This window comes from Lynx rufus, unplaced genomic scaffold (assembly GCF_022079265.1).
Source record: "Lynx rufus isolate CCGP_SWC_20201006 ecotype Redwood Valley unplaced genomic scaffold, mLynRuf1.p SCAF_4, whole genome shotgun sequence".
Taxonomy (NCBI): domain Eukaryota; kingdom Metazoa; phylum Chordata; class Mammalia; order Carnivora; family Felidae; genus Lynx; species Lynx rufus.
The window spans coordinates 124,392,735-124,407,377 of NW_025814856.1; the positions used below are offsets into that span (position 1 = coordinate 124,392,735).

At 40.4% G+C, this 14,643-nt stretch overlaps 1 protein-coding gene across 1 annotated transcript in view; it reads right to left on the reverse strand.

The window, feature by feature from the left end:
* The window catches only part of KBTBD2 (kelch repeat and BTB domain containing 2), a 24,566-nt gene extending 10,612 nt beyond the window's left edge, over positions 1 to 13,954 (reverse strand). The window contains exons 1-2 of the mRNA XM_047095285.1: positions 13,678 to 13,954; positions 1,717 to 2,227 (exon numbers count right to left, since the gene is read on the reverse strand). Of these exons, the coding sequence (XP_046951241.1) occupies positions 1,717 to 1,886 (170 nt within the window). The 5' untranslated portion in view covers positions 1,887 to 2,227; positions 13,678 to 13,954. The remainder of the gene's footprint in view (positions 1 to 1,716; positions 2,228 to 13,677) is intronic.
* Positions 13,955 to 14,643: the final 689 nt, after the last annotated feature.

Here is a 14,643-nt window from a genome sequence, read left to right on the forward strand (position 1 = left end):
TCAATGTCTGAAATTACATGAAAAATCCACAGCTTAACCTGAAACAATCGCAGGCACAGGAAAGATAAATAGCATTGGGCTTTAACTTCGGGAATCATCAGGAGATGTGCCACATTAAGAAATGTAAAGTTCTGAGGCGCCTGGGTGGCTATCGGTGAAGTCTAACTCTTGATTTCAGCTCAGGTCATGATCTCACAATTCGTGAGATCAAACCTTGCATTGGGCTTTGCACTGGCAGTGTGGAGCCTGCTTGGTATTTTCCCTCTCTCTCAAAATAAATAAACATTTAAAAAATGTGAAGTTTCTACACCTTCAAGTATGTTAACCTTATAAAGTCAACATTAAACCTGCCCTGTCTATAGCTGACACTAAAGAACAGCAGAAATTAACTTTCACAGCTGATCCCCACTTATGACTACTAATATTTGTGGTAGTATTATACTGGTCCACATTTAACTCATCTTTATTGACCCTGTCCCTTTCAAATATTAAGTAAAAATTCAACCTAAGGGCAAAACACAAATAAAAGAATTTCTATGACTGTGCTTCCATTCTTCTCACAAAACACACAATAAAGAGAAACCTACTAAAAAGGTTAAAAGTTGCAGAAGATCATAAAAATGAAAAGTTAAGCTTTATTTACTTGCTATTACAAATAAATCAGCTTCTAAATTTTGATGCATAGAGAACAATAGTATTAATTACTAAATATTTAAATCTGGCAAGGAGTCTGGTAAGGCTAAAAGGATATCATAAATGATAATAGTAAACTAAGAGTGAGAAAAAGAAACACATTTTTGCAAAGGAAATAAAGTCGTTAACACGCCTAAACAGCAACAATTATCCTCGAAAAGTTATCGTTCAGCCTACTACAACTCTTACATCAATGACTATTCTTTTCTTTTTTTTTTTTAATTTTTTTTTTTAACATTTATTCATTTTTGAGAGTGAGAGAGACAGAGCATGAGCAGAGGGCAGAGAGAGAGGGAGACACAGAATCCGAAGCAGTCCCCAGGCTCTGAGCTGTAGCACAGAGCCCGACGTGGGGCCTGAACTCAGAGTGTGAGATCGTGACCTGAGCTGAAGTCAGACCCTTAACTGACTGAGCCACCCAGGTGCCCCTGACTACTCTTTTCTGAATGTAATATTTTAAAATCTCAACAGCAAATAAAAATTATTCATTTCTTAAAAAAATTTTTTTTTAACGTTTATTCATTTTTTGATAGAGACAGAGCGTGAGTGGGGGAGGGCTAGAGAGAGACACAGAATCTGAAGCAAGCTCCAGGCCCCGAACTGACGGCACAGAGCCCGATCCGGGGCTCGAACTCACAGACTGTTGAGATCATGACCTGAGCTAAAGTAGGACGCTTAACTGACTGAGCCACCCAAGCGCCCCTCATTTTTCTTTATCTTTTAATGGCAAAACAGCATTCTGAATCTTTTTGCCTCCCCACAATGAAAACTTTACCGGAGTTAATTTCAACAAATTTCTTGTATTTAAACCTTTGCAAAAACTTCTTTTTCCTGTCCTTTACTTAAACATGCAAGGAAGTGATTTGGCAAGCACCATGCCATTGGAATAGAAAGTTTAAGCAAAACATTAAGATGTCGTTTTTTTTTTTAACTGAAACGTTTAAAAGAATTCCCATTAAAACATTAAAATAAGCTAACATTCTACATTTGAAATTACAAGCCAAGCAAGATTTAAGTACTTACCTAAAATAAGAGCTACATGTTGCAAGAACCATCTTATGACAAGGGAATTCAGTGCCCTCAACAATTAACACTATGTCAGTAAACAACTGCTGTTCATAAAACAGTTTTAACTGTTCCAACAAGGACACAGCATATTCAGTATTGATCTGCCTCTCGTCTTGAGTGGACATGACTGTATTCCATTAATATCTCCCGGAACAGATTGGAAAAGTCAGTCTTACTGATGGAAGGTCAAGTGAATGCTTCAGAAATAAAGAAAGGAGAAACTCTGCTTGCTGTTATCTGTAGCATTCAGAATCAAGACTGACACATTCACTAATGAACAGTTTCTTGTTATAGGCTTAGAATCACTCCTAGGTCATCCTGTGTTAATTAGGTTCTTCAGTTTTCCAACAGTCTGCAGACGTCTTGCTCAAATTTACAATTGTTGTGCAGCTCATGAGTTAAAGAGAGTAACACACGAGGTAGATTTTGTGGTGACATCCTATGTTTTGTGGATCCTCTGGAGAAACTTAAAAAAAAAAAAAAAAAAAAAAAAAAAAGTTCAGTTAGAGTATGTAGGCCAGTACATTTTTAGAATACAATGCTTAAAATAGCAGATTTAAATATAAATCATATTTATTCAAAGTTCAACTTCAAACATTACCATAAAAACGAAACATGACAAAAGGTACATTTCTTGATTTTTTTTTTTTTTTCCGAGAGAGAGACTGCACACAGGAGCACAAGCAGGGAGGGGGCACAGAGAAAGCAAAAAAGAGAAAGAGGGAGAGCGAAAGAGAGAGAAAGAGGGAGAAAGAGGGAGGGGGAGGGAGAGAGGGAGAGAATGAATTTCAAGCAGGTTCCATCCTCAGTGCGACACCCAACACAGGGCTTGATCCCATGACCCTGGGATTACGACCTGAGCTAAAATCAAGAGTTGGATGCTCAACCAACTGAGCCACCCAGGGCCCCCTTGAGAAAAGGGATATTTAAAGTCTATTACATTTAAAATTAAAAAGACTGGGAAAAAATAATATTTATAGTCTTAAATTAACTTTTTGTCTTCTCTACAAAATACAAACATCCTAGAAAGTAAGCAGCATATCAATAAGCATATATTTTAAAGTTACTTAAAAATAAAGAATTACCAACAAAGCCAAATACACTAGTTATTTGTTTAGTGGCAATACATGACCATAATTTAAGAGAAAAAGAAAACAAAACAAAACCCTTTCTCTTGCGTGGAGAATCTCATTTTGGGAAATATATTCTAAATATACTTACAAACGCTTTATATTTAATATAAATTAACTATATGGTAAACATTCCATTTGTTAATTTCCAAACTATATATATATACATATATATACGTGTGTGTGTATTTTAAGTTATTATTTATTTATTTTGAGAGAGACAGCATGAGCAGGGGAGAGGCAGAGAGAGAGAGAGAGAGAGAGAGAGAGAGAGAGAGAGAATCCCAAGCAGGCTCCAAGCTGCCTGTTATGGGACTCAACCTCACAAAAGTGTGAGATCATAATCTGAGCCAAAACCAAGAGTCTGACACTTGACTGAGCCACCCAGGCACCCCAAAACTATATACTTTTTAAATCTGTAGTTCAGTTCAGTAAGGGTAGCATAGGGAGTATATCTCTTTGTCCAGTGGTGGTTCCTTCCTAGAAATCTTTTTAAGAGTATAGAATTTTCCGGGGGGGGGGGGGGGGGGTACAGAAAACCCTTTTTGAAACCAAACATGATAAAGAGACATGTGTTCCTACATGGAAGACTCTATATTATACGAATATGAATGTTCTCCAAAATGTATAAATTTAATACAAATCCAACCTAAATCCTATTTGCAGAAAATTCATCTGGAAGAATGCACAGCAGTTGCCAAGATATTTGAGGGGAACGGAAGGCAAGTTTTTCTTTGTGACTCTTGTCAATAGTAAAATGTATTAAAAATCTACAATAAACCCAAGTAAATATAAGAAATTAGATATGCTAAACACTGGCATTTTAAAATAGGAAAACTGGCTTATTTCAACAAATAATGTTGGAACAACTGGCTAACCACTTGAAAGAGGGGGGAAAAAAAACCTCTACATTTTAGTCCTATTGCATACCATTCATCAAAAGAAATTCCAACTGAATTAAAATTTAACTTTGGCAAAGGAATTACAAATCAGGAAAAGAAGAGATAAAACCCACACAGAATTACTAAATAGCTAAAACTATCACTTCTTTTCTAATTAGATGACTCTTAGTTCCCATAATGAGAAAAATCAAGTACTATTGACATGAAACCTATAAATAATACCGTGATTGGAACCACTAACACTTTTTCTCACAAAGTATCTCCCATATGTCAAAGAGAAGATCACATTGTACTTCCTGCCAAACTATACTATTACACGAACTGCTAACTTGATATACACTGTCAAATTTCCAGCCAACTTAACTCTGAACGTAACTAAAACAGGTGCAAAGGCAGAGAGAGACTTTGGGTCATTTAAGGTAACGACTTTGCTCTTCCAGATTTGAAAGTTACACTATAAATCTAAGTTCTACTACTATAACCTCTAAAGCTAGTAATACCTAAAATCACTGGCTATTTTCACATATCAATAATGCAAGGCCCAGTGAGGGTATGGAGAAAATGAGCATTCTTACACAGAAGTGTAGGTCAAGTCATACCTACAAGCTCTTATTCAAAACTCTTAGGGCTAGAGAGGCACCTGGGTGGCTCAGTCGGTTAAGCATCTGTCTTCAGCTCAGGTCATGATCTCGCGGTTCTTGGGTTCAAGCCCTGCACTGGGCTCTACACTGACAGCTCAGAGCCTGGAGCCTGCTGTGGATTCTGTGTCTCCCTCTTTGCCCCTCTCCTGCACGCATTCTCTTGCTCTCAAAAATAAATAAACATTAAAAAAAATTAAAAAAAAAAAACTCTTAGGGCTAGATATGTTCTGGAATTTAGAATTTTTCAGGTTTTATAGAGATAACGTGGTACATGTATCATGTATTACAAGACTCTCTCAAAGAGTCTGGCACAACACTCCATAATTGAACATACTACTATCTTTACTGTGGGAAATATGAACAGTGTGAAAATAATACTATAAATAGCCTCGTGTTACTTCAGGTTGAGTTCTGCTAGTTTTTCTTAAAACTTGATTTTAAGAGTTTTCTGAATTTCAGAACTGCAAGTGAACTATTACAGAAAGCATAGTATTTGGCATTGTAAATGCTGACTATCCCAATCTATTAATTCTACCTCTAGAAATTTATCTTACAGAAATGCATGCATTGATAAACTGAAAGTCCTAACCATAGCTGCAAGATCCAAAATCATCCTCATCCATATTTAAATCAGGTGACAAGAACTGGCAGTCTGGGCCAGGATGGATTTGGATCCCACTGCTAGACCCCAGAATTCCTTGCAGGCTAGCTGTACAGACTAGACTCACTCTGGTTATTTCTTTAACTTCATATTATGACTTGATTTTTTTGTAGTGACTTGATTTTTTGAAAGGACTTTTTTAGGCCTGTTTTGTTAAGTCTCTTACTAGATTTAATTTTTTTTTTAATCATACACATGATGCCACAGTAAAACAACTGAAGATGCTTTTAGAAAATTACACCATGAGCCAGCTTTATGTAATCCTCAGTATGGCTGCATTATACACCCCTAGTCCCCACACCTTACTTTGTAATCTGGAGTACATTTTCTTCCTGATAGGGCATTTTTTATTTAGGATATCTTAATATTAAAATAGGCAGAAAAAAGAGGTACCTAGGTGACTCAATCAGTTAAGTACCTAACTCTTGATGTAGCACAGATCATGATCTCACGGTTTTGTGAGTTTGGGTCCTAAGCTGGGCTCTGCACTGGCAGCACGGAGCCTGCTTGGGATTTTCTGCCTCCCACTCTCTGCCCCTCACCTGCTCGCTTGTGCTCGCTCTAAATAAATAAATAAATAAATAAATGTTTAAAAAAATAAAGTAGGCAGAAAAAGTTATTTAGATATATTAAATAAGTGTAATAATTTGAACACCTGTATCTAGTACAATTCAAAATAAAACTTCTCTGAGACCAGAGACTTTAAATATGTGAAAATATGTAAAAACGTGAAAAGTTGCAAAGTTTAAGATGACCAACCAACAACCTTCAAACGCCCGTAACATGAATATTTACAGAATCCTTTTCTCCTAGAAACAATACTTGAAATCAATACCCTAAAAATATTTCACAAAGCCTGTATTGTATTACTTAACTTCACCAGTGATTTAACATATTTTATGAATTTTCTTTTTAATAAATATATTGTGTCATGTATCACTCTATGTCATACCTAAAATTAGCTTCAAAGTAAGTCACACATCTTGTTATCTGCAGAAGTTAGCAGTTAGTTACCCACAGACTAATTCCCAGGCATCAGGGAATTATTTTTCTATCACAAATCAATGGCTACTTAAATTTAACTCAACAAATGTTTACTGAGTATTTATTAAGTGCTGGTCATTGTACTAGAAATACTCAGACGGAGGGTTGCCAACCACTAGAGCTCCAAAATACCATATGCGTTTATTCTTACTATAGATTACAGCCAAAACCATGATTATCATTTAAAAAAATGGTGTTTTAAAGACCAGTTATTGTAGACAAAAGCTAAAAAGGTGCAAATGGGTAAAGTGAGCTGCGTATAAGAAACGCTTTTCTTAAAATCCACCTGTCTTGATCTTTCATTTCAAAACTTCTGATAATACAAGAAATTTTATTCTTTACCATAAGAAAAACTGTAATACAAGTAAAATGAGCAAAGGAGGTAGTTGGCATTTGATTCCACTAACAGTGGTTCATGTTGCAGAAAGAGGAAAAAACTTAGTGAAGACTTTTTTCAATCCTTCTGTTTATTAACATATGCAATGATTATCTAATTTGAAAAAAAAAACTTTTAAAGGGTATACTACTTTCTCTTATCACGAAGACAAAATATTTCAGAGGCTTTGTAAGTTATAAAGCCTCTGTCCCAAATGCTTAACTCTGTTTTTGTAGTGTCAAAGTGGCAAAAGGCAGCATGTAAACAAATTGGCATAAAACTCATTTCCAAAAACAGGCTGCAGACCACATGTACCTATCTCTGCTTCAGACTGCTTCTTGATCAAATATTAAGAATCAGTGATTAAAATACATAACTCAGGTTGTTATCTCCTAGAAGGTCTTCCCTTTAGATCACAATAACAGGGGGAAAACATACACCTTAAATGCTTAAAAGTTGAATTAAATGTAATTCTTAATCTAACCTGTATATGTTCCACTTTCTCTTCAATAAAAATATTTTAACATCTGTTCCCTAACACACACCTGCTTTCCCCGCCTGCTTTTCCCCAGGTTCAGTGGATTTCTGAAACACTTTCTCTTTTATGCAGTGTGAGTACTCTTTATTAAGGTTAAAAACAAACAAGGGGCACCTGAGTGGCTCAGTTGGTTAAGCAAGAGACTTCAGCTCAGGTCACGATCTCATGGTTCCAGATTCCAGCCCTGCATAAGGCGTGCTCCTGTCAGCATAGAGCCCTCTTTGGATACTGTGTACCCCTCTCTCCCCTGCTCATTCCCTTGCTCTCTCTCTCTCTCAAAAATAAATACTTAAAAAAATAAAAATAAATAAAAATAAAGTACATTCGTCTACAAGATAATCTGCTAGGAAAAAAACACAGTGAGAACTATATAGTCAAAATCACTTATTTTCTATTTTATCAACTACAATAACTACACGCAGTTGAGAAATAGAATATGTATACAAGATAATTTTTGTGTAAAGAGATACATTTTAAAGTCCTATATTTGAGGGGCGCCTGGGTGGCTCAGTCGGTTGAGCGTCTGACTTTGGCTCATGATTTGGCTCAGGTCATGATCTCGCGGTCCGTTGAGTTCGAGCCCCGCATCAGGCTCTGTGCTGACAGCTCAGAGCCTGGAGCCTGCTTCGGATTCTGTGTCTCCTTCTCTCTGCCCCTCCCCCACTTGTGCTCTGTCTCCCTCTGTCTCTCAAAAATAAATAAATGTAAAAAAAAAAAAATTTAAAGTCCTATATTTGAAAGCTGGTCATAAGAAATATTCCACGGCGAAAAATGACGAGAGTAAGAAATGGGAGTTGTACAAACACGATATAAAAAAATTCAGAATGTACTAAAGTGCACTGTAGTTTGACATAAAAACTATGGATATTCTAACATTTTCTTTAAATGTCTATTTTTTTAAAAAAATTTTTTAACGTTTATTTATTTTTGAGACAGAGAGAGACAGAGCATGAACGGGGGAGGGGCAGAGAGAGAGGGAGACACAGAACCGGAAGCAGGCTCCAGGCTCTGAGCCATCAGCCCAGAGCCCGACGCGGGGCTCGAACTCACGGACTGGGAGATCGTGACCTGAGCTCAAGTCGGATGCTTAACCGACTGAGCCACCCAGGTGCCCCTAAATGTCTATTTTTTTTTTAATTTTTTTTTCAACATTTTTATTTATTTTTGGGACACAGAGAGACAAAGCATGAACGGGGGAGGGGCAGAGAGAGAGGGAGACACAGAATTGGAAACAGGCTCAGGCTCTGAGCCATCAGCCCAGAGCCCGACGCGGGGCTCGAACTCACAGACCGCGAGATCGTGACCTGGCTGAAGTCGGACGCTTAACCGACTGCGCCACCCAGGCGCCCCCTAAATGTCTATTTTTGAGAGAGACAGACAGAGGGCAATCAGGGGAAGGGCACACACACGCGCGCGCGCGCGCGCACACACACACACACACACACACACACACACACACACACACACACACAGAATCTGAAGAGGCTCCAGGCTCCAAGCTGTCAGCACAGAACCTGATGCAGGGCTCCAACTCACGAACTGCAAGATCATGACCTGAGCCAAAGTCAGACGCTTAACCGAATGAACCACCCAGGCACCCCTCTAAATTCTTTTCCTAACTTATGGGTTCATTTCAACGTTTTTCAGTGATCTACCTGACAGCAGAGAACAACAACAATGAATAATGTTAGAATGCCACGTACAGGAGATCTTTTCTTCTACTCTCTACCCATGGACTTTCTGCAAAAAATCAGGGGACAAAGTCCAACTTATTCTTAAATCTAAGGACTTCCTATAAAAGTAGGAAATTTATATTATGACTGAGAGAGAAAAAGGAAAGCAAAAGTTTTGGTTCTAATACATTATTTCTCTAGGCTACCCAAGCTTCCAAGGTACTTTGAGTGGATTCCACCACACAAAATAGTTTCAAAAGGAACAAGCACTGCTATTACATGATCATCAGAATTAAATCAGTCAGCAATTCATATTAATATGCACAATTCTATTTAAAAATGTGAAACACCTCATGAGAAATTATTTCAACAGATTTTCCTCAAATAATCAACATGACTATAAAATAAACCTTCATAGAGCCAACCTGTTTTATACTTTCATCATTAAATCAGAAATATAGAAAATCCAACTTTAAAATTACTCGTACTCCAGAAGTTTAATCTAGTTGTCTGAAATCCTCACTTCATTTTCCTAAAAAAATAACAGTATTACAAAAAAGGTGGTTAAGTCATGAGGCTCCAAAAGCCAACATATGCCCCAAAATGTTATCTATAAAGAAAATCTACACAAAGTACACGCTGTAATAATGACAATTAAAGAGATAACAGTAACAATAGGGGCGCCTGGGTGGCTCAGTACTTCTGCTCAAGTCATGATCTCACAGTGAGTGAGTTTGAGCCACACATCCTCCAATATGTGCTGTCAGCACAGAGCCCACTTTGGATCCTCTGTGCCCCCCCACCCCGCCGTCTGCCCCTCCCCTGCTTGTCTGCTCCTCCCCTGCTTACGCTCTCAAAATAAATAAACTGGAAAGAAATAGTAGCAATTTATATTGTATAGATTCTGAACATTGACTTTAAAGGAACAGAAACCAAGATTAATTGGAGAAAGGCTTGAAATATTGAAATTTTAAAAGTTAACTCCAAACACTCAAAAGATTTCAGAGGTTGATGGCAAAGGGTTCTATTAGGGGGAGAGGAGCTTTCAAATTTCACTCTGAAACCTAGTTTTCAACCCCACAGGTGTGTCATTTGCAGTACCCTTCCACTGAGTAGCTAAGAAACACAAATAGAACATTTTCCAACGCTAACCAGGCAAAACCGAGAAGATAAAGGAAAGAATAAAGGATTAAATACCTGCTGCAGGTGAAAATGAGACTGATTAGCAATTAAGTGAGTTGTGTATGTTAAATGAAATTAAAAGATGGAAGGAGGTTGCCAACAAGGACTACACAGAAAATACATAAAGGATGAAAGAGGAAGGGCAGTGAACTATAGATCATGTATGAAGCACTTTCCAGTTTTATATTTTTAACTTAGATGGTGCTGCATCTTCCAATGCCACAAATGCCAATACAAAAGATTGAAGACTTCTTGGAAAGGATCCAAGGCATTCTGAACGCCAAGTATTGCCAAAAAATTAAGAGCATGAACTGTGGAGCTGTGAAAGCCCAATTCTTCAACTAGTTGTGTGACCTTTTGTAAGTTATTTACTTTCTGTGCCACAATATGCTAATTGGTAAAATGGAAGATAAAAACAAATCTCTTCTCAGTGAGCTGAATAAATTAATTTCATAAAGATCTTCGGATGATGCTTGACACAGAACCCTACCACATAAACCTGCAGTTATATTATTAATGCAGTCACTGGCCAGGCTTTTTGTGGCACTTTCCCAGCTCCTGAATCTCCACACCTATACAGGTCCAGGCGTCCCAATTACAAAGTCTCAGTACTCAAACACGGTTCTCTTTTTACCAGGGGTGAAAGGGATCTTAAAAAACATTCATTCAAAGATTTAGGGAGTGTTTTGATGGTACAAATCACAGAACAAACTGGCTCAACAAAGACTAATCTTGAAAGGGCCGATGCCAGTGCAAAAAAACTAAAGGAGAACCAGGAAGCACCAGTCACAAAACAAAACTTTGTTGGTATCAATGAGGCAATAGATTTCTCCTCAGGGAGGACAAAAAAGATTGGTGCCAAGAAGCTCGCTTTCAAGTTAACAAAACCATCCTGACAGTTGAGAATATTTGGAAGACCGCTTGGTCTTTAGACTGATTGTCAACCACTACACAAACAGTATTTTTTGGAGGCGTGACAAACATCAATTAAAAAAAAAATACCTTGCCTTTTAAAGACTTTATAAAGTTTGATAAATTTCAGTATAGCTTCCCCTATTCTAACCAAATTAAGAGCTCAGGTCTATTCCTTTCCAACCACAATGAAAAGACTACAGGACTCCACCAAGTCAATTATGCTCAGCACCCTAAGTAAATTCAGATCACAAGTATAAGCTCCTATATACTACATTACGATTAGTAAGTTACTTCACTTTTTAAAAATTAAACAAGAACAACAAAATATTAAATGAGAACATAAAGGAGATGCTACCTGTGATAGAATAATCATATGAGTATAGTATGTCCTTGTATTTTGGATATCATTTTTCGATTTTTCCTCTCAGCTCTACATAGTGACTTAAGAAAGCTGGAGAAATACAGGCTAAAGAAAAACTGACCTTAACTTTTTCACTAGGATTTCACTTTCCATCAAGTCAAAAATATTTTCAATCACAACAGAAGAAAATATTTCCCAGACATTCAAACATACTCATAAGGTCATTAAGGGCACAGCCAGTTTATGATTATGACTACTGAAGTTTCTCAGTTTATATCCCAAAAAATAAACTGAGGAATACTTAGAATCCTCTGCCTACCATGGAAGCCACCGCCATGTCACCATTTGTCAGAGGTGTGGAAGTAGAGCAAAGAAAGTGAAGAATTTTAAAAGCTTCTCTCATTAAATTATATTTTCTCCAAATCTTCTACAACAATCCCTTCTCCTCCCACACTGAGAAAATCTAGGTCCTGCAAATTCTGGGCAAAGGAACCAGGAGTAATCTTCAAATATTTAAAAAATTATTTGCAATCAACCTGTCATTTTTTATACTGAGTTAAATGTTACTTGCTGTATTCAAACTGCACAAAAGTGAAAACGATAAAGCTGATATATAATGAAGAACTCTGATATTTTCATTCATATATTTTATGACAGTAAGACAAATCCTTTTTCCTGGCCTTAGGAAAGTGGGCAATGAGAAAAACAACTCTTGTCTAAATAAATGTGTAAAATCTCTTGGCTTTTCAGACTGCATTCAAATTTCTAGGAATTCAATGTTCAGTGTTTAAAATTTACGAAATAGTTCATCATTTCCATTAACCAGGAGAAAGAGAATCTATAGAATTGTGTGGACTTAAGCACTATGACCCGCTATTCCAACCCACCTCCTTAGAGCCCCATGAATAACTAAAGCTAACAGATCTTATTTATGGTAACGCTTCCTATGAGAGCAAACAAAAAGGGGAGAAGTTACTGTACTTAAAACTCCTTCCTACAAAACTCCGTGTAGAGAAATTAGCACTAGGTGTCAGGGTGTGAAGATAAAGCATGCACAACAGAAATGCTACAGTCCTGTATAGCTGATCAACAGACAACTTCTTGAGAATTTCAGGGCCCAATGTAAAGGGTTTTCAACAAGCAGCAGAACAACAAAAGATCAGTGTGAAGAATACGCTTAACGTTAGTTACCAACCAGATGAGAAGAATACCAAATATCACACGGCCAAAACTAGAAAATAACGGCCTAGTTGGATTCTTCAATTTATTTCAGGTCAGAAAAAAAAAAAAGTCCTCTTGAAAAAACGTTACCAAAGGTTAACTAAGTCACTCACAACCGCAAGAGATTTGAATACTCAAATTCAGGCAAAAATTCACAACTCAGAGGGAAGGAAAAAACAAAAAGAGAAGAAACAAACCACCCCGGTAATTAGTTGCTTCAATAAAAGAAAATATAATTTTGGTCAGACCACATTACTGATAGGGTTTTGTTTCTGAATGCCTGAATGTTCAGTGAGCCAGACGTACAGATTCATGTATAAACAACACGTGACCAGTCCTGTACCCTACATTTTTACAAGGCTAAGTGATCTAGAAGATAAATACTGCATACAAACGTGCCCTTTTAAAGTTAATTTTACATTTGTGTTCTTTTTCTATTTTCACTTGAAAGGACCACAGTAGTAGCGGACAATTCTAGGGATCTGTAGCCCATGGAGTATGTACTCCTCTCCCTTTAAGGTCGCTGTAAAAGGAGATCTTAGATTGCTAAACTAGAATACAAAAGACGTTAACTCCGGAATAACTGCTCCAAATCAAATCAAAGGATATTCTTCTACTTCACGGTTTGTCAATTCATAGGGAGAGGGAGGTGGTCGAGTTCAAATAAGTTAACGATTTCACAGTCTAAAGTAAACACGTACACAATTTTGTTTCAAAGGGCAGCTTCTGCTTTCTTTTTAAAATCGTTAGATCATAATGGGACCTCTGCTAATTTACACATCTCCTGCTTACTTCAGATATACTGGGAAGAAACAAAATGCAAGGAAGGGCTTGCCCTTCTCCGGCCCACCACCTCGCGAACACGTCGCGAGGCATTAAGGGAAACGGTTTTATTTTGGCAAAGGCGGGCGCCAGCCGGGGCCAGGGAGCCGCCTGGGAGCCCCGCAGCGCCCCAAGGCCGGGGCCGGAAACGGCCCCGCGAGCGGCGCACCCGGACACCCCAGCCCCACACACCGGCCCGGCTGCGGAGGGGCCGCCGCGGGGTGCGGAGGGCGGCGCCGGCTGCCCGCGCCCCTCCCCCTACCGCGGCGGAAGCGTCTCGGGTTTGAAAGATGCCGCCGCCGCCGCCCCCCGCACCCCCCCCGCCGGCAGAGCCACAAAGGGCCGAGCCCCCTCCCACTGCTGCCCTCCTTCCCCAATTCCTCCACAGGTCTTGGCGGGCTCCCCCCGCCCGCCCCTATCTCCCGCCCGGCGTTGAAGACGCCTGCTCACCCGTGTCCCCAGGTTCCAGGGATCGGGATCCGGTGCGGCCGGCGGCCCCGAAAACACTGGGCCCCTCGGGCGCGGCGGCGGGGGCGTGGCCCTCCCGCCGCGGCCAGGGCCGGGGTATCGCCTCCGCCTCCCCCGAGGAAGGCTGGCGCCGTCGCCTCGTCTTCCTTCCGGCTTTCCCTCGCGCCCTCCCTCGGTCGGTCCGTCCTGCGCGGAAAGCAGCGTCCTCTGCGGGCGCCGCCGCACGCTCCTTAGGGCCCGACCACCGCCAGACTCCTCCCCCGGGAGCCGCGCCGCCGGGCCGCGAGACGCCCGGCTCGCCGCTCCCGCCCCGCCCCTGCGGCGCGCGCTCGCCCCCTTCGCGGGCCCCTTCCGCGGCCCGGGAACGCGCGGGCAGCGGACGGCGGGCCAGCCTTCGCCAGGTTTTAACTCCCGCCGCTTGCGCCCGCCTAGCGGCACAAGCGGCAGTTTTGCAGTTTCCCGGGTTCTTGAGACCCCCACCCCTTTCCCGCGCCCTTCCCCTAGCTTCCCCCGCCCTTTTCCTTTGCTGGATCCCACCGGAAAGCCAAAACAATTGGGTCCGCGCAGGCGCAAAAAAGGAAGCGGAAAGAGGAGGAAAGGAGGGGGCGGTGCGAGGTGACGGGGAGGTGCTTTTGGAGGGGTTTCCCGGAGAAGGTCAGCGGATAGCCCGCGGAGGGCGCGTGCGCGACCAGGCGGTGGTCGCTTCCTAGAAGCGCGGGCTTGGGGCTCAGGCTTAGCCTCTCGAAAGGAGAGGCCCGAGAAATTAAATGCTAGGAAATCCAGACCCCAAAGCACCAAGTTTTATGCCGGAGGCTGTTTTTCCCCCCTTGAAACACAGAAATTTGTAGGCTGGATCGGGAATTGGGAATGAGGAGGGCTAGACATCAGACCATAGGAAGAAGGGGAGACGTTGGGGGACTGGCTGAGTGGGCTTTGTCTCAGACCCTG